This window comes from Paramisgurnus dabryanus, chromosome 12 (genome assembly GCF_030506205.2).
Source record: "Paramisgurnus dabryanus chromosome 12, PD_genome_1.1, whole genome shotgun sequence".
NCBI classification, from domain to species: Eukaryota; Metazoa; Chordata; class Actinopteri; order Cypriniformes; family Cobitidae; genus Paramisgurnus; species Paramisgurnus dabryanus.
Genome location: NC_133348.1, coordinates 26150669 through 26177876, shown reverse-complemented (window position 1 = coordinate 26177876; position 27208 = coordinate 26150669). Strand labels below are relative to the sequence as shown.

Here is a 27208-nt window from a genome sequence, read left to right as displayed (position 1 = left end):
AATGTAAACAAAAACACAACCAACAAAATATTGTACAGATAAATAACCACACCTTATTTTTAACAGCATATTATTTTATTAGTTTCTGTAACCAAACCAGGAGAATGTAAATAAGACCTTACATATTTTAATACGGCGATTTAACCCCTGTACAAGTAAAACAAAAGAAAAAAAAATCAACTTCCTCTCCTCCCCTTCTGCTTGTAGTTCGTTCATACTAAACAAACAAGTAATGGGGGCCTTACCGAAACCCATTTGTGTGCCCCTTCTATCTTTGTAATAGCAACCCAGGAGGAGTGGCTTGAAGACCTTACATACTCAGGCCTGTGGTCACCAAAACAGCGTACGTTCTTTAGTACTGAACCTAAATTGCTTGACCACTCGTCCCAACCCAAACCCCGCCCCTCCTCTGCAGTGATTGGTCAGGAGAGTCAGAGCTGGTCAGCAGCATGGTTGGGAGCTTTGTGGAAAGGTTGAAAGACCGGAGTTCATTTGAGAAGGGGGGGCGTGTCTACCTCTGTCCTTACGGTCACAGAAAAGGGGAGGGGCTTACGCTTAGGACACAAACATAGGCCTGGTCTGGAATAACCGTTTACAAAAAAAAAAAACATTCCATTATAATTCTGCAATCTGTTGACTGAGCAGAGCTATCTTTTCATCAAAATCATATATATTCATCTAAAATGATTCGGGTCTTTCGATGCCTAACCTTTGGCTGGCGGTTCTTCTGTGCACTTGTGCACAAACCCAACCTTCAATTCTTGCAGGCACAGACTACCGAGAAGGCTCACAGTGGAGACTGCAATCATCGAATTAATCAGATACATCCGTAATAAAGTCCTAATCCACCGAAACGATGGCCTAAGCATTGTTAAGGCCAATACGTGTGGTTATGGTGAAACATAAGGAGAATGCAATGAGTGCAGATGATACGCGTGAGGGCGCTTACACATTTCACCACCTCTCCATTGCCATAACTTAAAAGGTTGCTTGAGAAAATAAGGAGCAATGTAGGCGAAAACATCTTCAAAAATAGGAAACATCAGCCTTTCTAAAATGTGTTTCTAGATGGGGACAGGTGAAAAAAGTAAATATTGCTATAAAAATGGTGTTCTCAGCAGCAAGTGATTCATGATGTCTACCTTCATTGTTCACTGGACATGTACAGTTCACACAATAAAGGGGCGCTTTCGACTTAATGCCAACCCCAGTGGAGGAGAGAAGTACTGATAAAATAATGAGGAAGGAAAAGGGCACAGTTAATGTGAGAGAAATGCACAGCACCTCACAATAAACCTCCATCTCTCTAGACTCTAGGTGCTGTGAAACATTGCCCCTCTTGCATCAGACCTCCCAATGCGTTACTCCGATCTGTGTGTCCTTTCTGAAGCAGTTACTATTTGCTCTCCTCTGGTTTGATGGCCTGTGGTTTGATTGGACCCGTCCGGATAGGTTTGGTTGTCGCTAGGGTTGCAGGTTTGTCAGATTCTGCGCGGTCGGGTGGCGCCCCCTGGTGATTCGATGTGATGCTGTCGGTAGGTTTGCCTGTCACTTCCATCCGAATGGACTTGCTGACTGGAGCCTTCAGTTGCTGTTGCTCGGAGAAGAACTTGTGGGTGGACTGCAAAACCTCAGCTCTCTGTTTAGCCTGGGAAAGAAAGATTGAATTATATAGGAATATTTCTGCATCTACCTCAATGGAAATTCAAAGCCCTATTTACCCCTTAAAGGGATAGTTCACTTTAAAATGAAAATTCTGTAATCATTTTCTCATCCTCATGCTGTTCTTAACTCTTTCACCGCCAGCGTTTTTAAAAAAAGTTGCCAGCCAGCGCCAGCGTTTTTCATGATTTTCACCAAAGAAAAAAGAAATTCACACAATTCAACATGAGGATGAATGATGACAGAAAAGGAAGACATATTAAGGAATGTGTGTAACCAAACCCAATCCGAGGCCACATTGACTTCCATAGTATACTTTTTCCTACTAAGGAAGTTGAGGGGCCTCAGATCGGTTGGTTACAAACAATCCTCAAAATATCTTCCTTCATGTTCACCAGAACGAAAAACGATACAGGTTTGTAACAACTTGAGAGTAAGTAAATGGGTAAACTATCCCATTAACTCTTTCACCGCCATTGACCAGTAAACTAATCAATTAAGAGAAATCGCTTCCCTGCCAATGACAAATAAGTATTTCTGCTATCATCCACCAATGGCGCTCTTACCTGCCTTATAAAACCCTTAATTATTCCCTTAGGGCAAACAGAAAGAACTCTGTGTATGTTTCGATCATCGATCTGAACCGAATTTCTTTCAAAAGCCCTTCACAAAAATTCAATTATCTCTGCTTTTTGCTCAAAATTTTGTATTTTTTAAGAAACCTCCCCATATTTGAGGGGTCATAAAGGTAGGATGAAACATTTTTGTTTTGTTTAAAGGAAGCAGAGGGTCTGTTCTTTCATTTGATATTGCATGTTTACATATTTAAAGAACATTTCCTGAAAATCATTAAACTTTTGTGAAAATCAAAAAAATGCTGCCACTGCCTGGCAACTTTAAAAAAAAACACTGGTGGGGAAAGAGTTCAATGCACTTGGTCTTATTGGGAGAATAACTTTGTGATCCAAGGAAGTTAAAATGCTTAAACTCACCTTAAGGTCCTGTTCTGCTTTCAGTGCAGCCTGTGTGCCCCGGGGAGCTAAAGGGGGGCCAGAGGGTCCACGTGAAGGGTGTTGAGGTGGAGGGTGTTGGGGTCTAGGGTGGGGCATCAGACCTCCAGTCAGGTTAGGGGACATAGGGGGACCCATGGGTGAACGCTGCACTGCTCCAGGATAGGAGTTTGCATGGGTTGGACGCACCAGTGGAGACACCATGTTGGCCTGAGACAACATCTGTATGCATGAAAGAATTTGTAAACAACAAGCTAAAGGTCATTAAACTTGCCATGTCTTTATAGCATTAAGAAGACACGTTAACAGGACATTTTAATATTTAAGGATTTTTATGGGTGTGTTCAAAGAGCTGACCTGTGGGTTGAACTGTCCTGGGAAGTGCTGGGCAATGCGCATTCCCGCAGATGCAGACTGAAACTGTTTGGGATACAGCATGCTGTTCATCTTGCTAGACTGACTGCTGGGACTTGTTGAACTTGCCCTGCGAACACAAACAAGTTGTTAGATCTATAGGGCCGATAGTTGCGCATACACTGAGCACAAGTTTAATGGCGTTGGATATATGTACCTATAAGGGCTAGAGGTGGGAGTAGTGCTTCTTGCGCTGACAGGTGGAGTTCCAGGTTTGAGATCCATTCCACCACTAAAGAGTTTTAGATCCATCTCACACATCTGCAAAAGATAAATGTCATGCACAACTAAATAAGACTTACTAACTATGCATTTACTACTAGGGGTGTAAATCGGACCATTCATTACTTTTTGATACAAAATCGATTTTCTATTGAATATCTGGAAAGCATATATTATGCACAAACCTTATTGGAAGGCTGCATCATGCTGTGTGTATTCTGACCAATAAGGCCGCGGTAGGGCTGATTGCTCGGAGGCTGGCGGTTGAGGTTGGGGCCCTGGGCTTGGGGAGGGGTTGGAGGCAGGGACTGGGGCAAAGCCAAGAGAGGCTGACCACCACCAGAGCCGAAGTTGGGCAAAGACAACTGCGAACCTGGAACGGGCCCCAGCTGCAGGGCAGAACTGGCACTCTGCGTTGAGCTGTAATAGCTGTTCTGCTGCTGGACCGCCGCTGGTCCCGAGTACAGATTTGAGTGCTGACTCATTCCCTGACGCTGTAAAACATCACCGAACATGCAACAGTGTTAGACACGGTCATGGATGAATACACAAATGTTATGAGAACTAGATTAAATTCTGACCTGCAGCAGGTGCGTGTCTATCAGCTGTGATCCTCCCATGCCGGACGGCTGGTTTAGCTGAGGTTCAAACAGGATGGGGATATGTTGAGTGTTTGAGGTCTGCTGAAAAGCCAGGTTGGATTGAGGCTTGCCCAGATCTGGGGGTTGAACACCAGGGTAACTGTGAAGCGGTGTCCCAGACAGCATCATGGGGGATGTCTGGGAGAGACTATTCTGCATGAACGCCTGCTGTGACCTATGAAGAGAGGAACTAAAATACAATTCAAGTAATTAATTTAAACTATATTTCAGCTAATTTTGAAAATAAGCTAGAATTGAGCATTCTTTGTGTTTCAAACAGCTATTTTGAATAACAAGCAGAAATAATAACGGACATGACCTTTAAATTTAAAATGTCACAATATTTACTTGCATGCACTGAGCAACAGGTTTAAAAGCTGCAAACGATCTAAGAGGTTTTCTCACTAGTAGTTCAGGCAAGAGTACCTGTAGGGCTGTAAGGATGAACTGAAGAGGTCTTGAGGTTGAGACACAGGAGGTCCAGTGTTCAGACCCAGCTGGGCCTGGTGCTGGTGTTGCCCCTGCATGGGAGCGTAGATGGGAATGGGGATCTGCTGCACTGCTGTTGGCTATTGGAGACAAACCACAACCAGTCAAAAAGTATGCTAGTTAACCATAGTAATCCAGCATAAACCTGTTAGATGGAGACTAGTGTCTAGATTATGATTTCAATAAATAGCTTAGGCAAAAATGACATTTCTCTAATATTTAGTCCAATGCCTTGCCAAATGTATGATTTTCTTGCTTCAGCTCCATAACTTCAAATGTCATTGGCTCTTGACAAAATGTATTTTTAACGTATGTAACACGGCGTCTAGTGGCGCTTTTCCTTTGCTTAGTACCCCATGGTTTGGGTCGGGTCAGCTTACTTTTGGTGGCTTTTCCTCTGGGTGCAGTAAGTAGTACCCAATATTTTTTTAGTACCACTCTGTTGAGGTTCCAAACGACCAAGCTGATACTAAAACGTGATGCGAAAACACTGTAGATCACTGATTGGTCTGAGAGAATCTTCACTACCAGCGTCATCGCTATAATGTAAAAGATTATCTTTACCTTTATGCTAGTTTGCGCTCTCTCGAACAAACGTGTTGTCATCTGTGCTGTGCTATAAGTTCCCAAACTCGCTTTTAGCGATGAAAAACATCCACAGGTTGAGAACCAGGAACACCATAACAGTTTTTTTCCAGACTTGCAGTTTGTGGTGGCACATTCGCGACATGCATGACCGCATATTTGCTTAAATGCAACTTCAATGAGGCTCAGCGGAGCGTGTCGACTGATGCCACCGGTGTTTGTACAGAAACTGTCATGCGAGACAACGCGTTGTGCAAACATCTATTTGTGGAGGTCAATTTTAAATTTGTATCAGACTGAGAAATAAATGAATGTACTGGAATGTACAACAACGCTCTCACTTGTATGTCACAGCAGTAAGCAGCATAAATATAACAACACGCCTATAATCCGTAATGCCTCCCAATCTAAAGTGTTACAAAACTCGATGGAAAAGCTAACCAAGCCAAAGTGAGGTGAGCTGACCCCACCTGACCCAAACCGTGGGGTACTATGCAATGGAAAAGCACCACAGATCATTTAATAGGTGACGTGTGGAAAGCAGTCAAATGAGGCGGGTACAGAACTAAACGGAGGCTGGCTCTTGCACCCAAAACCCTGCCCCATCCGTGGACACGGCACTTTACAGCAGGTGGTAATATGTACTTGTTTTAGTTTCAATTTCATAAGCTCAAAATAGGAATCTTCTTTTCGCAAAACCTATCACTTCACTTCACAAATTAATTCAAGGAGTCATTTGGATAACTTATTTGATGGCCCTGTCCTAAATGTAACACACTCCGGACTTATGGACTTTCTCAGAGTCCACACTTTGATGACATCATGTAGTGCAGACCTTAGGGACCCTTGACGCGAGTCCACGAGGGTGCACCCGGGTCGTATTTTGGGACAGTCTTGAGCCAAAAAGAGTCACGTCAAAAATAGAAAGAGAAGTTGCCCATCAGTGTGAACTCCTACCATCCGTCGTCTGATTGCTCTTTCGCAAGGACTTCTGGGTTGGTAAAGTGCGCAAAGCCTGCTGCAGTGCAGCTTCACTGAAGACCGCATCAAGGGTGCAAAGGAGGCGCTGATGAGCACACTTCAGAGCGTAAAAATGACAGATGGGACCCACTTATGGCGCTTTTCCATTGCATAGTACCCCACGGTTTAGTTTAGTTTGGGTCGGGTCAGCTCACCTCACTTTGGCGTGGTTAGCTTTTCCATCGAGTTTAGTATCACTTCGCAGTGGGAAGGATTATAGGCGTGTCGTTATATTTACGCTGCCTACTACTGTGACATCATACAAGTGAGAGCGTTGTTGTACATTCCCATACATTCATTTATTTCTCAGTCTGCCACAAAATTAAAATTGGCGACCACAAATAGATGTTTGCACATCGCGTTTATAACTACCTCTGTCTCACATGACAGTTTCTGTTCAAACATTCGACCCGTGGCGTCAGTCGACGGCGCTCCGCTGAGCCTCATTCAAGTTGCATGCAAGCATATATAATGCGGACGTGCTCATCGCGAATGTGCCGCCACAAACTGCAAGTCTGGAAAAAACTGTTATGGTGTCCCGGATTCTCAACCTGTGGATGTTTTTCATCGCTAAAAGGGTGTTTGGAAACTTATAGCAGAACACAGATAACAACATGTTTGCTTGAGACAGCGCAAGCTAGCAGTAAGCTAAAGCTAATATTTACATTATAGCGATGACGCTTCTCTCAGACCAATCAGTGACCTACAGTGTTTTCGCATCACGTTTGGTATCAGCTCGGGTCGCTTGAAATCCCAACCGAGGTGGTACGAAAAAAGTATCAGGTACTACGTACTGCACCCAATGGAAAAGCTCCCAAAAGTAAGCTGACCCGACCCAAACTAATCTAAACCGTGGGGTACTATGCAATGGAAAAGCGCCATTAGACTAAAGGGGGTCGCACTCCGGCCGCGCAGCTACGTTCGCACTGAGTCGCGTCTAGGACAACTCCGAGGTATTGTAAACCGGAAGTGCACATGAAATAGCGCGAGCTTCGTCAGCGTCTACTTCAAAATGCAAAATATATGTTAGCAGCCAATGTTAATCCTTAATGATTTTGGAACAAATATGTTTTTTAATGTTAAACTATGTGAGTGGCGCGATAGGGATTTGAGCAACTTCCTGAGTCACAGCTGGGCGGCGTGGACAGGCGCCATCTGGCGGCTCTGGTGTGCATATATTCACAGAAAACAATGTGTTCGACTTTATCAGAACGGCGAGGCGCTGAGCTGCGCGGCCGGGGTGCGATCCCCTTAAGTGAGCATGCGCAATTTAAAGCCATGAGACCGAAAATCGACATGAAGTGCGCCATGGTCATAATAGCTCTTATGATGGATGCATGTGCTTTTTGGATCTTCAACAAGGCTTCTCCTAATGACAGGACACTGCAAAATGTTTATACCTGTGAGAGTCCAGGCTGATATCCTTGTTGCTGGGCTAAAGACTGAGGAGCCAGGCGAGGGTGGGGAGTACTGAACAAGTGACTGGTATCCATGTAGAAGGCTGGGATTTGGGCTGCAGAACCTAAACAATTTTAAAACAAAATCAACTTACCGACTAAAACAACCAACAGATGAAATGAAAAAGATGAGAAAGTATGTATTTCGAGAGCTTGTGAAGGTGTGAACATTAAGCATTTACCTGCTGCAGACTGGGATACGAACACTTGTGGGGTCTGCTGCTGTGGTAAGAGAGAGGGTGCACAGCCCAGCTGCGAGAAGTTACTACTGGACATTCCTGAACTCTGCAACTGCTGTGGCTTTACTTTACAGATGTTGGGAGGGTCAGACGCTGACGTGCTCTTTGTACTGAGAGACGACGTTGTGTAGGTTGCAGATCCTGTAACAGCCCAAATTTAATATTTTGCATTTTCATTTTTTATTATTGACTACAGACAGGTCTAAGTAAATTATGTGCACTCACCTGATAGGGAGGTGCTGGGAGTAACAGAGGCCACAGGTATCTGAGGCACAGACGCACTGGAGAAGGAGTTGAAGGGGGCACTGCCTGCTCCTCCTCCACTTGTGATGGGGGAGGCAGAGGAGGTGACGGGAGAGCTCTTCTCTACTAAACTGGGAGAGTTTTCCCATGCCTTACGCGCCGACTCCATCTGCAGATCAATGAGTAAGAAATGAGTAATGAACCATGCTACTAGAAATGGTAACTGGTTTTTCTTATTGAAATAGTTTGGACATTGTTAGATTCAAAAGAAAGGTTTACATGGACATTTAAACTGCCAAAACCCAAAACGTTGTTATTTACACTGTGTTCTGTAGTTATCTAATGGTAGGGTATTTGATGCTATCATGTATTCAATGCTATCGAACCAACTTCTCCTCCTGTGCTACCGTAGTGGACAATGTGACAGGTGAGACAGCGCTGATTAAACTTATTTTGATTTAAGATTTTACAAAAATATGTCATTTCAAAAACTTTGTAAACAATGCAAAATATGGCCTGAAATGTCTGCGAAAGACAAGCATGAAAGATGTCTTACTTTAAGCGTGAGGTCAACGGTAGCGGGAGAGACATTGGTGAGGCCAGAACCCTGCTGTAGTGCTTCTCTTCGTGGAAGAGGCAATGAATGAGGAAGTGCCACCTGAATCACAAAAAAAACAAAATTAGTATGCAGAACAAACATACACATACACACAAAGTAATTACAGTATTGAAGTACTAACAGGTGCCACCAGGCTCTCCTCCATTTTGGTCCCTGCAGTGGGGACATTGTCAGCCAATGAGGAGGAAGGGATTGTGTAGTCAGTCACCGATTCCTACAAAAAAATATATATCACTGACAATGAAAGACACAACGAGGAACACCTGGCTGGTGCCCACATTTCATTATAATATTCTATTTTTGTTGATTACATACAAGCGTTTACATGTCTTGCAAACATAAACATTTGGTTGTGTGTGTGATGTAGCAAACATCACTCTTGAATATTCTAGCAAGGTGATATCGCTAGGTGCACACAATAGCCAAACAACAATAACGTGCTAACTTATGGTTTTATTTTTAAGTATACTTATGCATGACTTATGCTAATGCATAAAAGGAAGGTCAATAAAACATTATCATCACATGTACGTATTGAGGCTGTACACATTCATTGCTGTTCACCTTTGAGCTGCTAGAGTATTCAGCTGATGGAGCAGTGATCATGCCCTCAATGTCTCCACCCAGCTCAGGAACCTTGTCTTTAGTGGGTGAGCTTGAGTCTCTGTCTCTACCGCTTCCAGCTCCACTTTTATCCAGCCCCTCTCCGTCGGACTGGCGCACGTCTTTAGCAGCTTTGCGGTTCTTGAGAGAACGCTCTTTACCAATGGGACCAGGTTTGTATTCCTTGTGTTCTGGAGGAGGGATTTCAGGCAGCTGTGGATGAGAAACAATCGTGAGTTTAACAATTTAGACCACTGTGTCTAATGGGCCAGTCACAGTACTAGGGATGGGAATTGATAAGAATTTAACGATTCCGATTCCATTATCGATGTTGCTTATCAATCCGATTCTCTTATCGATTCTCATTGGGTGAGGGAATAAGTACAAATTTGTATGTTTGTATTAACTCACTTTAATATCTGTTCAGAAGACACAGAACAGAGTATACACACATTATGTGTAGTAACCTCATGAACAAACTTAAAAGTAGGTGAGCTACTTCTTAAAGTAAAGTCCAGGGACCTATAGTCTAGGGCAGTGTTTCTTAACCAGTAAATGTGATAGGACTAGGAATTAATAAAACAGAACTAGACTGACATAAAACCTGCAACTTTTGGTCATGCATGCATTTGTTATTTTCTTTTAAAGACATGATGCTGGACAAAATACAGCAAATAAACCTACCGAAATGCAGAGGCATCTACTGTTGCAAACGGATGCAAACCCTTTACCACAAACTTAGTCACTGCTCGGCAGAGGGGGACACTACTTGAGTATTTTAGTTTCATTTTCCAAGCATCTGTGCTTTATCAGAGTGTTGTCTCGTAAAAAAATTACTTTACTTTACTAACAAATGTTCACTACATTCTAAAGCATAGAATCATACTGTGTATTTATATTGCATATTAAAATTGATTTAATACATAATTACATAAAAATTGTGTACTTTTACTTTTCTTGAGTAAAAGTACTTTTTACTTAAGTAAAAGTAAAAAACATTACTAGATTTTTAATGTACTTAAATATTAAATATAAACCAAAAACTTGAAATTATGAAATGTAGTGGAGTTACAATTATGATAATATTTGGAATGTATGTTTTCAAAAAAATACAAAAACACTGATAAAATACAAATACTTGAAAATGTACTTTTAGAAATACTTAAGTAGTGTCCGCCTCTACTGCTCGGTGAAATGTGTTTATCCTCGCCTCGGTCATTTTATTCCTCCCTGCCTTTGTAAACGGAGTAGCTAGAGGTCCACGAGAGATACTTTCTGCAATCTCTCTGAGCCAGTGTGAGAGCCAGCCAGACTCTGGCCGTCAGCAATTTGATGGACAATGACACCGGATATTATCCGTATAGTAAAAGTTTACATAATGAAATGGCGCTCACATTAACATTAACACATTACCTTTTGCATTAATAACAGATGGCGTCCCGTTAGCTCCGCTGGTGCTTGACTCACTGGTGTTGTTGTGTATAGTGTATCAAACACGCGACAGTCATGCAACGCGACCATATTGTCTTATGTTCGCGTGAAATATAAGTTACTGATTCAACTGTTTCAGTGTTTCGCGAAGCCTCGCTCTGCCCACCACAAAATATAACAAAACTTTGGATCGTTCTGCCTCGATGCAATGTTTGCTGCGTTCTAAACCAAAACAACACAGCGTGTGTGTGACGTCATTTGCAACGAGCGGAACCGATAAGCGGAATCGTTAAGCAGGCATGCTTACGGTTCAAAGGAATCGATTCACTGGGAACCGGTTCTTAAGTAGAACCGGTTCTCGATTCCCATCCCTACACAGTACACTCCATTGACTTCCATTAAAATGCGCCAGATCTGAAAACAGAAGCTCATGCAAAGATATTTTAAAGTTTAAGTCTGGTGAACTCTGACCAGTAGAAAAACGGTTCGTCATACACTAAAAAAGCAAATATGAATAAAGCCAAAGACCATGAATTGATGAAGCACTCCCTTCAAAGTAACGTCAAAAAACTATTTACATGCTCAAAGTAGTCACCAACCCCGTTCCTGGATATCTACCCTCCTGCCTAGTTTAGATCTTACGCTGCTTCAGGCCCTGTTTACACGTACATGGTTATTTTGAAAAACTGAGACATTTCGCATTCCGTTTACACGCAAACGGAGAACTCGCCTCTGAAACCAATTCGTTCTAAAAACTTTGAGAGATTTTGAAAATCTTTGGTTGCACGGTTGCATGAGAAAAACGAATGTTTAGGCAGCCAACGTCACAGTACGTGCAAGAGCTGGCACCTACACCAAAAGTGCAACCTTGTCAAAAGAGGAACAGGAAGTGATCCGTTGCAGTTTTCGGGATTCTGATTGGCCTAGAGCAGTGGTGTCCACTCCTGCTCCTGGAGGGCCGGTGTCTCTGCAGAGTTTTATTCCAACCCTAATCAAAAACACCTGATCCAGCTAATCAAGGTCTTACTAGGCAGACTAGATACTTTGAGGCATGTGTGTTGAGGGAAGTTTTAGCTAAACTCTGCAGGACACAGGCCCTCCAGGACCGACTTTGGACACCCCTGGCCTAGAGGTATGGCATGCTCTTGATGGCATATCTACACAGGTACGTGTCAATGAACACCTTTTTGAAAACTGACATGTGTGCACAAAGTTATTTTTGAAACCGGAGAGGTTGAAATGTCCGTTTATGAAAATAGCCGCCTACATGTAAACGGTGTCTCAGCACACCTGCCTCTATTTTTTGGGTAGCTGTGAAGCAGGTTCAGGTGTGTTTAATAAAGGTTGGAGGTGAACTCTACAAGAAAGTAGATCTCTAAGAACAGGGTTGGTGACCACTGGTCTAGTGTGACCACCCCTTGTTTAAAAACAAGCCACACTTTTTTGTTATGTACCTTTATAACCCTGTTACATTAAAGATGTTAAACCTGTTGCAAGTGCTGTTTTATGATCCTTCAGGAAAGGAAAACGACATCAAAAAGAGCGATGCAAGAGGACTACCTTCTGAGGTTTGACAGGTCCAGCACGAGGCTGCTTCTGCCTCTGCTCTTTGGGTTCAGGTAGTTTATTGTCAGAGGTTTTCTCCAGCAAGGTGGGCACACCGTCACTATCAGTGCTGCCTGATGAAGATGGAGCACCGAACTGGATACTGTCCATGCCCAGCTCAACCCCACTTTCTGTGCCCGCTTTTACACCCTAAAAAAAACAACACGCATGATCAAAACCACCACTGCATTTTCATTAACAAAATATTTAAAATATATTCAAAATGTATTTAAGTTGCTAAAATATCTTCCTACCTCAGGTGAAACGGTCCCCGTAAATGAAGTGAGAGGTTTGTTCCAGGCACTAACAGAGGGAGGCTGGGGAGGGCTGATAGGTCCAACTAAAATCAATAAATAAATAAATAAAACACTGAAGTAAATACAGGTCACTTAAGAAATAACAAATAGCAACACAAAGTTAAAAGAAACCTACGTTTCTTCACATCAGAGAGAACGGTGGAGCCAGCCACCTTGTTCTCCCACAGTTCAGTACCGAGTGTGTTGTGGGTCTGGCTCTTTGGAGGAAAGTCTACAGGTGCGGGGGCCAGAGGTGCTACAGCACCCTCTAGCGGTTGGGGTGAGCTGGTGCTCTGATTGGATGTGGACAGATTGTGCTGTGACACAGAGATGGCTGGCTGTGGTTGAGGCTGCTGGGGTACTGACTGGGTCGGTGCAGCGGGGGCTGAAGGTTGCTGCTGCTGCCCTGCTGCCATTCCTTGCTGCTGCTGCTGCTTCTTGGCAAAACGTGGAGGCAGTTTCGAACCACCGCCTCCTCGACCCTTCTCTCCAGAGCCCTTTTTAGACCAGTTCTGCAGAACAAAGAGACAGATTTAAAAGAAAAACTGGCTGACTTGACTGGCAAAGACATGAATTATATCAAACTTAACAAACAAGTTTCACATCTTTGCATACCTGAGCAGTTTGCTCTTCTTTCTTCCTTCTTTCCTCATCCTGAAGACGTTTCTGCTGTTTTCGTGAAACAACCTCGGTGAACCCATCGTCGTTCATATTCGACTGAGAATCCTCCAGTGTTGTGACTTCTGGATGGTCATCAATGATCACCACACCTGGGGTAGGAAAGAGATGCACAGTTGTATTCTCCAGAAAATTCATTGGGACTACTGGAAAACTAGCACAGCATGAAATAAGTTTATCCGCTACACATTGGAAACAACCCGTTCATTGGCTGTAATTTTGCAGTTGTCAGTGTAGACCTACATTACTTGTTGGAGGGGTTCGTCAAAATGTTTTTAATTAGGACACCGTGTAAATTAAATGCACTGATTTCAAGACAGCAGTTTTCAGCACTCACTGGCATAGTTGTTGAGATCAAACTGAGACAGAGCGTTTTCCTTCTCTTTGGGTTTTTTGACAGCTTGCTTTGCTTCTTCTCGCCTGCGGCTGGATGCCGATTCTTTCCCAGTCTTCTGACCTGTACCGATCTGAGTCACCTCATTATTCTGCATAGGAGCCCTGTATGGAATAAAAAATAAAAGTAAAACACCATTTTTATAACATAAATTTAAAGGCGGGTGCACGATCTCTGAAAGCCAATGTTGACATTTGGAATCACCTAAACAAACACGCCTCTACTCCAACAGAATCTGGGCCATCTTTTGAAAGACCCGCCCCACACATACGCAACACAGGCAGACTCCCATTTCCAAAGCATTTCTCAAAAATGTTGCGCCCCGCAAAGCAGCAATGCATAAGAAATTGATGCAAGACATTTACATTTTAAACAATCGTTCGATAAAGGAAAAAAAATAGAATATGGATTTTAGGACTACATATGCATCCTAGTTATCACCTATAAACTACTTGGGAATATGATTGTATAGGACTCACCCTCTGCGTCCAGATTTGGCTCCAGATCCTCCCCTTCTCTCACCCTTGCCTCCACCATATCCTCGACCTGGTTTAGGCCCGCTATTTCCCCGTCGGTTCTGCCGATCCACAGGCCGCTGACTGGAAAAGCTCCTTTTGGCTGCTGCAACCGATTCTCTTTTTTGGATAGCCACACCTTCTGTAGATAACTTGCCCTGTGGCCCACAAATCTGTGCAGGTGCAGAGGAACTGGACGCGGTTGCGGTCACAGCTGCTTCGAGTTGCTTTCTGTCCTCTCGCTCTCGCCGTTCATTGAAGTCACTGCTCTCAGAGGCCGTCTCCCACTCCTCATTAGCCTGGTCAGAAGAGTTCTGATTGGACAAATCAGGGGATTTGCTGCCAGCAGCAACTATCGTGGTGACTCGCGCTTCAGGAAGTACCACCTCAGAGACAGGGAGCTCCGGAGTCACATCAGGAGTGAAAGATGCTGTGTTGGCATCGGACATTCCTTCAGGCAACCTAACATGAGTTCCAGGAGCTTTGGACAATGTTGGCGAGACAGATGTAGGTCCTGACACGTTAGGTGTAACGTCTCCAGAGACGACTGCTGCCTCACGTTCCTTAAGTCTTCGAAATCGTGGGGGTTTATCCTGTCTGGGAGGGCGTGCTGCTCGTGGTCTCCGTGGTCTCTCTCTGACATTTTGTCCGGCCTCTCCCATTTTCTTGTTGTCATATTTGGTGTGACGTCGTTCCGAGGGTGTGCTGTCGGTGCGCGAGGTATCTGCTTCCTCTGGCCGGAAGGTCTCCATAGGTTTGGAGGGCCACTGAGTGCCCTCTTTGACAGGGGCCCGACGAAAAGGAGCAGATCTGTGGCTGCCTCGTTCTCTACCACCTCCTCTCCTGCCGTGCAAGCCACCCCTGCCCCGTCGCGAAGCCTCACCCTTTAACAGAAAACCCGGCTTTGGCCGCCCCTCCTCATCCCGAGGTCCTGATTTTTCTGAAAAATGTCCAGCCGAAAATCCTGAGGCAGGTTTAGAGGGGCGGGATTCTGGCAGTTCACGTCGGATCGGCCTGCTAGGTTTGGTGCTAGGCTCACGGTCTGAAGCTCCGGTGTCGCTGGCAGATTCTCTGCCTTCGCTTTCAGAGTCTGTGTCTGAGCCTCGCCTGCGTCTGCGCTTGGGTAAGACTTCAAGGTCTGAACTCTCACTCCGTGTTTCACTTTCTTCTCGGCAACGGAAAGCAGCAGCACCACCCGGGGCACTTAATGGCAAATCATGCCGTGACCGTGGCTCTCTGTACGGGTGATCCCCTCGACTCCGGCCACGACTACCTCTGCCTCTTCCACCATAGCTGCCTCTGTAACTCCGGCCACGGGAATAGTACTCTCCTCTGCCACGGCCTTTAAAATTGGCATCGGATGGCCAGTCCTTATCTCTTTCCATTTCTCTATCCCTCTCTCTGTCTCGGTCACGTTCTCTCTCTCGCTCTCTTTCCTCCCTGCGGTAAGATCTAGGAGGAAGGTTGGACTCCTTGCGTGATGGTAGTTTGGGTTCAGGGCGTTTGTCACTTGAAACAGGCTTATCTACCTTTTCATCTGCACCAGCTGTTGCTGCAGAACTCGCTGTTGTCTCCTGATCTCTGGATTTTGCCCCAACAGTAGTTGCTCCTGCCTCAGCTTCAACCGCTCCCTTCTTTCCCTCTCCAGAGGGCTTTGCTCCATCTGACATAAGTTTAGCAGCTGAAGTAGCACCTTTGGCAGCTCCACCCTCTTTTCTCGAATGCTCCCCGCGTCCATGCTGCTCTTCTTTCTCTCTCCTTTGTTCTCTCTCTTCCTTCATGTCCCGCAGAACAGGCTTCTTAATAGGTCCAGATCTCCTAACAGGACGCTCACCTCCGGGTCCCTCTCTTCTTCCGCCCCCTGACCCACGAGGCCCCCAGCGCATCTCAGACTTCTGTTTGTTGGGTGCAGGTAAGATCAGCTTGTCCGTTTTATGCATACCATCATTAGACACAGGTGGGGTTGAACGGTTGTTAATCACAGACCCTTGCCCAAATGTTTCTTTTCGGGATTTGTCCTCTGGCCTTTCCACTGGATCAGGAAAATCCAGTGATTTTTTCTGTGCTATGGTAAGACTTTCAAATCTAGGCTCATCCAGTTTCAGAGAATGACTAGAGCCTTGAGATACACTCCTTTTCAGCACAGCTTGACCAATGGCATCCACCTCCTCTGAAGAAGAGAGGGGAACCTCCTCTGGCTCAAATGAAGAGATGACTGGAGCTCTATCGGTCTGTAGTAAACTCGGTACATCCTCAGTAACATGACTAAATGCCGACAAGGGCTCAGATGAATCCCTAAAGAAGTCGCTTTTGCCATGGGGCTCCAGTGGGCTATGGTCCTGGGAATAGACACCTGAAAGTCCTCTGTCCAGCTCTAGACCAGCATCCAATCTAACATAAAAAACACAAAAAAGTTTAACACTTCATTCCTTGACCAACTGATCATTTCTAATGTCGGGAATACACAACATGCTACAATTCGGCCTCACCTTGACTCCTTTCCTTCTTCTCGTCCTTTAGCAGCAGCAGATGAGGACAAAGACTCTGTCTGGGGATAAGGGTCAGAACCCCAGACCATTCGAGGCTCACTCGGAACTCCATGTTCTCTGATCGGTCGGGTTAGATGATCAAATGAGTCTGATCCAGAGCTGCTGTTGTCTGTGGGCTCTCGTCGTACCAGTTGCTTTGGAGGCATTCTCCCTGATATTGCAAAGCAAAAATCATCATACATGAGAAAATATTACGGTTAAGGTCTGAATATGGAAATGCACTAATTAAATATTAATATAAATTACAAAACCAGCTGTATGATGGCATGCCCACCCCCCCAAAAATCACATGACATACCAGGGTGCATAGGAGGCATGTCTATTGGTGGCCGTCCAGACATAATACGCGGGTCCATGTATGATTGCATCATTATCCAGCGTGGGTCAAAGCCCATCGAGGCAAGGTGTTGGTGGTGGGGGCCAATAGGTTGGTAAAGGGATCTGTGCTGAGGGGGAACAGAACCTCCTGAGGGAGAGACTGGACCACCTCCACCACCCTGCTGCTGCTGCTGCTGCTGCTGTTGTTGCTGCTGCTGCCACTGTTGTTGTTTGAGCTGTTCCTAAACAATTTACGATAAAAAATTAACAATATTAAAACTAATCTGCTATTCTGTCATCTAAACAAGACTCAAGCTAATGCTGATGACTTAAAGAATGTAACAGCCTAAGAGAACCTGTTGTCTGAGAAATCTGGGTGGCAAAGACTTCTGGAACTGTTTTGAATATCCAGAGGTTACTGAAGGACGAACAGCAGCTCCCATATCTCCTTCATTATCCAGTTGTGGAAGAGGTGCATCTTCAGTAACACAGTGATCCAATCTGGACAAAGAGATCTGAGGCTCCTCAACTGAAAATAAGCAAAAATTAAAGCATTTTAAATCTTAAATTAGTACACTGCATAACAATCGAATAGTAAAGCTCATTTATCAAATGTGTGCATACGGTTTTTTTTTAAAGTTATGATTTTGGCCAATTTTGCCTTTATAAGATAGACTGTATTACAGATGAGAGGAAAGTATAGGGTGGAGAGAGGGGTACAGGGTTGGCAAAGGACCTCGAGCCGAGATTTGAACTCAGACCGTCGAAAGTGCGTCTGCACCATATGTCGAAGCACTGCTCACTTAACCATTGTCTCCGACCAATCACGTAGTTTTAAACTTGAATTGTTTTTATGAAACATTGAATGAGTAGATAAAGAACTGAATACATTTACCTATACACAAATACACATTTACCTCTGGATTCCTCAGCACTGAAGTAGTCTCTCATTGGTTGTCTCTCCACCTGTCTATGCACCTCCTCAGTTACAGCAGTATCAACCTTGATCTGGGGCTCCGGTGCAGTCCTGTGGACTGGAGGGCTAGGCTGCCGGGTAACAAACTGGGGCACCTCCTCCACACTGGGCTCTGTCCTTTCATGGGTTGGCATAGGGGGACATGGTTGCTGTGCAGAGGGAGGTGGGGGCTGAGGTGGAGGAGTTTCAGCAGATAGTTTAGGCACAGTTTCAGTCACTTCCTGGTGTTCACTGCGAGCTTGCACAGTTGGTTTAGTAGTTTCTGTAGTCGTAGGAGGTCGTTGTTTCTCCTCGAGCTGCTTAAGTTTCTCTTTGCATGCGGCAAGTCTCTGTTCCTCCATGCGGCGTTCCTCCTCCTCACGTCGTCTGCGAGCACGTTCAACTGCTTCTGAAAGCTCTGACTGCTTCTTTCGTTTTTGTCGCCATGCCTCTATTTCCTCCTCACCAGTAGGGGGTGCTCCAGTTGGTGGCTTTGTAACACGAGGGCCACCACTTCCCATAGAACGCACTGTATGTCCCTGGACAATTTATAATGTGTGCAATTTAACAAATTAGTTCAACAAATTACACTTTTCTGTTCTGTTATCAGTGGTATTTTTTTGACATATTACCTGTTGGTCCTGCGAAGGTGCCATCTTGGTATAATGGCCAATATTGCCAGGGGAGGGTGCCCTGGGGTCTACATTCTCTACCCATGAGCTTTTGCTGTCAGATCTTTCTTCTGCTACTTCTTTCCATCCCTCCTGGGCATCAGCATTTCTTGCCCGCATACGATCCACTTTAACCATCCAATCCCTGTATTATAGCGAGAAATATTTTTAGGACACATGCCAGTTTTTGTCAAGATTAAAAATGGTTCAGTGCCCCAGAAAAGGATTGCTTACCAGTTATCTCCTTTATCTTTAGGCGTGTGGTTCTCCTCATCATCACTAAAGTTTAATTTCTCAGTATAGTCAACTTCCATTTGGGCACCTACAAAAACAACAATCTCATTAATTACCATAAAACAAATGTAAAGGTGAAAAAGTCGTCCAGTGAATGCGCAGTCAAGCTTGGACTTGTATGAGGTAGATTTCCACAACTTCATATTTTAATATTTTTTTTACACTTGGCATAAAGACTCTCATATTATGTTCTGTATTGTTATTTGAGTCATATATATCTAGATAAAGATGGGCTCTCTTACCTGCCCAGCCTTCATCTGCCTCCGTGTCCAGATTGTCTAGCTCTTTTAATTCAGTGGCACTAACGATTGATGGTCGGTCTGGGCCCTGTTGCCATTGCTGAGAGGAAGGTTTTGATGGTCTAACACCAGGCCGCAGACCCCTAAAGGAAGGAGAGAATAAAAAAATAAATACACAAAAACTAGGGCTGCAACTAACGATTATTTTCTATTTATTAAGCGATTAATCTGAGATTCTTTTTCAATTAATCGACTAATCAGGCAAAAGTTTTGATTTTGATATTTTAAGCCTTGAATAAAAAAAAGTGTGTTCATTTTTCTTTTTGACGGTGATACATCTTTAAATTTCAAAATACAAACAAACAAAACAATAAATTATAAGATTTATAATAATTATACTAATTAACTACAAAAAACATTAAAGTTGGACTGTATAAACAAAACCTTAACTTTAACCCCCTAAGACCTGGATGTTTGCACAATAATACTTAAAGGGATAGTTCACCCAAAAAGGAAAATGATGTTATTATGTCTTATGTTGTTACAAACCTGTATAAATTTCTTTGTTTCGATGAACACAAAGGAAGATATTTTGAAAAATTTTTGTAATAAAACCGTTTGCGGACACCCATTTACTTCCATAGTATTCTTTTTTCCTACTATGGAAGTAAATGGGGTCCACGAACAGTTTGGATACAAAATTTCTCAAAATATCTTCCTTTGTGTTCATCAAAACAAATAAATGTATACAGGTTTGTAACAACATAAGAGTGAGTAAATGATAACATAATTTTAATTTTTGGGTGAACTATCTCTTTAATTCTGTGTAACTGGAACCTGTTGTACCCAAACATGGACAATTACACTGCTTTATGTTCAAAGAAAAATATTTGGTTATTATATTTATTGCTTCTTTCAAACCCCAAAATAGCTTGTAGAAATCAAAAAATAAAAAGACAACCCAAGCTTGGGTCTTAGGAGGTTAAAGGCAAATGTAAAAAAGTCCTTACTTGGACATTTCCTGTTGTCCAGGGTATCTAAAATTGCCTTGTACAGGTGGAAAGGGCCCACGAGGGTAAGCATTGAACATCTGAAAAGATCAAGTTCGTTATAAAAGCATTAACACACGGTTTCACAATACAATTGAGATTTTTTTTATTCAGCATGCACATTTCAAGAAGCCTGGCTATCAGATGACCAATTATAGAAAAACAACAGAACAGAAATTTTGCAGTAATAATGATAAATAATGACAGAATTATGTCATTACTCACATATGGTGGCATCATGCTCCTAAACTGGGCATGGAACTGTGATGACATGCCTCCTGGTGGCTGCTGCCCACCATTCAGTTTATGCTGAGGACCAGCAGGTGGGAGACGGTCTCTGGCATCTCGCTTTTCTCTGCTCTCCCCAGCAGAGGGTTTGTTTGCCTCATCAGAGTCCCCTGAGGGAGATGGTGTGCCTCGACCCACTCCTGACTCCTCAGAGGGCTTACTGTCTGCCTCTGAGGGACTGGGAACAACATTTAAGTTTCTGCCTCCACCTTCTCGCCAGCTTCCCACATCTGAGCAAAGATTAGTAAGAACATAAATAACAGAGATTATAGAAATATCACTAACACAATGAAGATGGTGCTTTGATGATTAATTCTAGTTAGAATATACAAAGTACACCGCTTTCTAAAATAATGGACCCTGTGTTTATTCTGATGCAATAAAAATGATCTGTTACATGTGTAGTAAGAACGAATCAATTGCATGCAAGCTGTTAAACAAAGTAAAAGACAAAGATGATGCTCTTACTCTGAGGCCTGAGGCTTGGGCCCGGTCCATAGGGCTCATCTTCCTGCTCGGCTGTTTTTTCGACCTCACCCGCTGCCTGCAAACTCGGAAACTCATGATGGAACTGACTGCTCATCCGAGGAGCTCCTGCACATGCAGAACCATTTAAGTACCACACTCGGCAGTCAAAATTATCATCATTTTAATAGCCTTTTTTCTTTAATGTTTCGATACAAGTAAGGATTTACAGCTGGTAACAATACTACACATGAATAAATAGGAAGATTTAAAAAAAAAAAAAACAGGGTACCGTCTATTTGCCCAGGCTGCTTGCTGTTGGCCCAGGAGCGGCTGCCTCCGACAGGGGCATCGGAGGTCTGGGTCACAATTGGCTTGGGCTGTGGTGGAGGGGTCTCTTGTTGCCTGCAATCACATTAGTGCAGGGTTATTGGTACAAAAGCATATGAAGAGCCCCGATGCAAAAGTCGCTCAATAAAACCTCCGTCAAGATAACGATGTTAAACGAATTGTCTCGACAGGTACACATTCATCAAATATGTTTTTAATCGGATTCGCTTAATTCTGGTCTCAGACCATTCAGAAATATCTAAAATGGCAGAATCCATTAAGGGGCTGATAAAAAAAATTGCTAATTTACAAGCAAACACATCAGACACACTTAGAGGGTTTTGCATCTTATCTCTTCATATAGAGAGCCCAAAAAAACACTCTAATATTTATGGGATGGCAAGTATCTGATCTCACAGCAGGAACTACATGTCTGAACCATCATCCAATTGAAATATTTTAGCAAAACTTACATTTAGTAGACAACCTTATCTCGTTAACTAAAGCTTTACAAATAAACCCAAAATAAATCAGCAGCAAAGACATTGCATATCAAAACAGCAAAGGAACCCCCAAATTCTCAAATCAAAATCCTAAAACCACTAGTAAGTCATGTAAACAAGTCAAATGCAACACTGAGTTTATTTCAATAATCACTCAAGTACGTTCAAAACACCTGGATATCCTCTGTAATAAAACAAAGAAGTCAAGAGGAAGATGCAGTCATACCGTTCGTCTCCTGGCTGATCCTGTCTGGAGGCCCACCCACTGCCGTCCTTGGGTACGATGCTGACGTTGGGGTCGTTGCCTTTGTTTTCTGCTTTTAGGCTGGGCAAATTGGCCGGAGGGGGCATGCGCCGACTGGCCGCAACTTTGCCCAAACTTTGGAGCCCATGTCTGGCGGCAACTGAGTGAAAGAAGAAATACAAATGTCTCAGCCCATTTATAAATTTGAGTCTCAAAATATTATCTGGGATGTTAGCACAAGTGTCTGTTTCGTGAAGCTCATATAAATGCATGGGGGTGATCAGAGGACAAAGGCTGCTTATTTGATCCAGTGATGCACAGGAGGCTGATTGGGGATGTGAGGGGGGGGGTCAACAGTCAAAAACATCAGTCCATTATTTGACACTTCACTCTAATGAACAATGCTTATGCAAACTAAGTGAACTATAAGAGGGCAAAATTGTACCAAGACTTAAACCGGAGAATCTTACACAAACATGTCCATGTTATAATGTCCCCAAAAGTCGAAAGAGAACATTACAATTATAAGAATGTTAAGACTTTACTGTGCTGTCTTGCAATGACGAATAAACCTGTAAAAAGTAATTTACTTTTGAGTTTTGCAATCCCAATTATTCCCAAGCTCTTTCTTCTAAGCTTCTAATTACCATAATAAAATGATTTTTTTATTTACATTAGCAGACATTACAGGGTTTATGGGCTTACCAATCATAGCAATAAAATCCCTGTTATTGCCCTTAACTCTTTCCCCGCCATTGACGAGATATCTCGTCAATCTGCAATGCCGCTATTATCCACCAGGTGGCTTATAAAACTTATAAAAACCGGAAGTATTGCCCTAGGCATTAAACTTTTGTGAAAATCATGAAAAATGCTGGCGGTGAAACAGTAAAAACGCTATCCTAAAGGTAAGCATTCATTAATTACGTTTTGTTTCATTTTGGAGTTACATTGCTCTAACAGGAGTAAATGTTTATCTCACAGACTCCCCAGACACAAACGACTGAAAACTCAATAACAATTAACTAGGGCTGTGTGCATTTAATCGGTTTTCAATTTTTGCTAATTCCAATTGCAAAAACAAGATAATCGAGGTAATTCGATTATTGTGCCGCATTCGGTTTCTCTAATTTAATTTTGTGTTTTAAATCCAGCGCGCACATGCACGCGCTCTCGCATCTGTCTGAAGTCTGAATACAAAGTAGTAATCCATCATGTATTACGTTTTTTGTGTTTCAAGTGGGTAGAGGCAAACTATCCCTCAGATTTTTAAATATAATCAGCTGTATAATGGCACCTATCTCTAGCACGTGCAGAGAGCTGTGCTCTCGCATCTGTCCAAAGTCAAATCACTAGGCAGTAATTCTGTTTATGTTTGTAAAGTTATAAGCATTTTAAGCAAGCTGAGGCAAATCTGTCCCTCCTCTTTAAAATATAAATCGCTTTCCGCTGGACATAAGTGTTTATAAGACACTTCTGAAGGTAACACCGCTTTGTCACATGTAGCCTTCTACGACAAAATTAAACAAATACATTGAATTGAATTAAATGTTTATATGTATGTGTGTGTAAATGAATATATGTATGTGTGTGTGTGTGTGTGTATATATAAATGCATGTGTATAAAGTCATTAAGTAATCCGGATTCTGAATTTTTCCATAATCGAGCAGCCCCACAATTAACCATAACTTGGTTTCTTCATAAGGATGCTCAAGCATCTCACCTGCAGTTTTCTGGGTCTCCAGAGACTTGCCCTTGTATGTGTTGAAGAGGCTAAGGGTTGCATACTTGGTCTTGCCATCCTTTGCCTTGGTGCTCTGCCCTGACTTCTCGGACATTGCGCTGGAAACTCATTGAGTCTGGTCCAGCGGTCTCACCCCTCAGAACCAGCTCCTTTATTAAGATGATCAAGAAATTAAAGATTACTTAAACATTAAACGCAGATGCATGCTCGACTATCTAGCTGGAAGACTTTTTTCTTAGGCTATATATCATGTGAGGCTTTTTTTAATATGTTCAAATTGATTTTACAAATGTATAGCATTATTGTATTGCACATTATTCACCACATCATCTAGTAATTTATAGCACATTGGTTCAATATCATGCATAAAACCATCCATAATAAATACACATTCCACTATACTAAAATAATAAATGAACAAAATGAATCTTGAAGCAGAATAACCCCTAATTTTGTTAATTGATAACCTCAAAATGACCAAACACTGCCTGCTTGACAGACACACAGTATCAGTTTATTACAATTTACAAGTACACAGAGCATAAATGCAGTCAGGACCCCCACAGTATTAAAAATCACAACGTGTCAGTGGAGAATGATGGTGGATTGACAGGGCGCATGGAGGGGGTTCAGTAATCTACCATTAGCCACATGGGGCTTCATTCATAATTGATGTGGTGTCAGGGTTTATGCCAAGACAGCAAAGTTGAAGCAACAGGGTCACCTCCACACATCCACATATAAATAATTACATTCGCCTGTCCCTGTACCACATAACACCACTCCTTACAACCGTTTTAAACCTAAATGTGAAAAATATCATGCTACATACAGAACAAAAATAACATTGAAATATTCAGACACACAGCATCACGAAGCCAAATTGAACTCTGAAGAAATGGCTGTCATTTAAACCCTTTATAATAAAGAAAAAGCATCTATGGGTCAAATCATCCCAAACTCAAAGCAGCTTCCTAATAGCTTTCACTAAACACACAAAGGAAAGTCACATGACTATAAGATAGGATGAAAATGAAAGCAGTCATCTTTGGCATCTACAAATGGCAAGAAAATCATTTTAAAAAGAAACTGGTTCAGCTTTAGTTACATGCAAACTTCCTCCTAGTCCATACACAACATTCATCATTAATGCACCTGTCTGGTCTGTGATATCTTTAGATGTAAGTAGAAAGACAGGAACAGAAAAACAATAAGTACAAAACAAAAAGGATGAAGGTTGTTAAACTCAGGGGGACGGCACAGGCCAATGCTTTCTTAAATTTCTCTTTATTCTAGGTCAGTAGTGGGACAATCAGATTCAATGAACACAATGGACTGCGAGTCACCTTTTGAATGTCTCCATTAGGCCAAATGTTTAAAACCAAAATGCTTAAGGCTGAAATATCACTTTGCTTACAAGTAACTGATTCCAGGCTTGAGACACATTAACACACAGTAAGGAAACTATAATACAGTTTGGGTTTTTGCTGCAGATGATTAAATATTTTAATTTTAACAGATGATTAAGAACTGGATCTGAGATAATGAAGTCAATTTTGCTGCAAGATAAGTCTTCCTATGTAGAAGTTAATTTTGTGTCTTCCCTGCTTCCACCCAATCCCATCATCCCCCTATCACCTGGCCATCTGCCTCCAAAATGCACAAGCCAATCACTGTGCCAGTTTTCCTCTGATGTTCCCAAGTGAGCATCCGGGCAATCACTGGCATTGAGCTGAAATCCCCGAGGGACAAGGAAATTCAATAGGAATTGAAAGCATTTTCAATAGATTGATCAGGGATCTTCTCAACCAACGTTAAATTATAATAATATGTTTTTATGGTTCAAACTGAATCTTAAAAACTTGTCTTGTTTTGATCAACAGTGTTGGTGATGGCATTTCCTCTTATGAATACATGTGATCTTTAATAACTGAAGGAAGTAAAAAGATAAAATTCACCTCAATTAATGTTTACTTGTTCCTGGTTCTGTTAAAAATCTTGTGCTTTGATCCTCTGACTCTCTTTTACCAATCCTGTGATCACAAAATCTCATGGACCTGCAGTCTACAGGATCCAGTAAACATCCTCGTATCATGTGCACATTACATTGCAATGTTTAGGTGGCACAATAAGAATGCTTGATCCATTGCGGTTTATTTATGAAACACAAGATTGTAATACACAGCAGTTATCTAACCATACGTTTAAGGTTTATACAGCTGAAAAATTAGCAAGTCTACCAAGTGATAATCACGCAACTTGCACAGCCTAAAGTGAGAGCGATGTCTGCTCATTTGCATGCACTGATTTTAATGTTTTGTTTGATGTAGTTGGGAAAAGTCATGGAAGCCATCACCTCTGGCTATCCTTCCTATGTAAACCAAGAATAGGACGCTGGATAACTAGTGCCTGCGTGCAGCTCTTCCTCATGACTGTGAACTTACTTTTCTGCTTGAAAATACACTAAAAATAATTCCGTGTGGATTCAGCTTGCATATTGTGGATCAAATCAAACAGTTTTCCAAAAAAGTAGCACTGCATTTCATTGAGAAAGACAGACATTTCTCGAGAAGGCTGGTTAGATGGGCCTCTAAACCTCTATTCTTCCCTAAATCCCCCTTTTGGCTATCGAGTTGTCTTTTTACAGACATTTTAACCCCACATCTGTTAACAATAAATAAAGCTGTGTAAACGAACACGAAAGCAGACTGCTGATGATATGATATTGATGTGATTTGTCGTGCGAGTGTCTCGCGGCAGTGCTAACATTGACTAGCAGGATTGAGTTTTCTTTTCAAATACAGCGGCATGGTGACTAGCCGTTGACATACCTGTATCCGCCGGTCCTGACTCTCTCCTCAGGTATATCGTTAAGTCCGTCCAAAGATTTCGTATCCCGGCCCGCTTAGTATTCTCCGTGTGTTTAAATGTGTGCGACCGGCTGTGGATTACAAAAGCTCGTGCTATGCTATTCCCACACCGCTGCAGCTAGCCGAAAAGCTAGCGACACACAAAACCTCCTCCACACGCGAGAAGGAGATGCGCTTGTTTCGGTTCCGCGTCTTTTCGTCGTATTTATCTCTGTCCGTTTGCACCGCCGGTGTGAGGTGAGCAGTAACGGACGGTTAGCGGTTTCTCGCGGTCTCGTGCTGAGACTGGGCTCTGCTGCACTCGAGAGAGGGCCCCGCTCGCGCCGCGGCCTGTCGCACAATCAAAGATGGCAGAGCGCCAATCCACGAGAACGTGACGTCACCACGCACAGGCTACGCGCAGCGTCAGTCAGCGAAAAAACGCCATAACACATATCCCACAGCAGAAGAAGACCTTCACACTTTTAAACAAAAATCTGGTAATCTTGTTGATTTTTTTTAGAACGAAATTATTTATTCGTGGCATAAAACTGTTGCTGTGTGTGTGTGTGTGTGTGTGTGTGTG

At 42.9% G+C, this 27208-nt stretch overlaps 1 protein-coding gene across 1 annotated transcript; it reads right to left on the bottom strand.

The window, feature by feature from the left end:
• Nucleotides 1-53: 53 nt before the first annotated feature.
• On the bottom strand, nt 54-26983 carry prrc2c (proline-rich coiled-coil 2C). The gene is made up of 33 exons (XM_065257348.1): nt 26605-26983; nt 23753-23922; nt 22011-22188; nt 21244-21356; nt 20955-21080; nt 20424-20716; nt 20160-20239; nt 19153-19292; nt 18851-18938; nt 18578-18761; nt 17908-18484; nt 17347-17519; nt 16971-17232; nt 16613-16823; nt 14088-16514; nt 13552-13712; nt 13152-13306; nt 12673-13048; nt 12495-12580; nt 12196-12390; nt 9166-9417; nt 8723-8815; nt 8539-8640; nt 7965-8151; nt 7683-7880; nt 7444-7565; nt 4376-4518; nt 3890-4139; nt 3494-3802; nt 3244-3347; nt 3030-3156; nt 2655-2894; nt 54-1648 (listed from the first exon to the last, which is right to left on the bottom strand). The coding sequence occupies exons 2-33, from the start codon at nt 23865-23867 to the stop codon at nt 1397-1399; spliced, it is 8319 nt and encodes a 2772-aa protein (XP_065113420.1). The 5' UTR covers nt 23868-23922; nt 26605-26983; the 3' UTR covers nt 54-1396.
• Between the last annotated feature and the right edge of the window lie 225 nt (nt 26984-27208).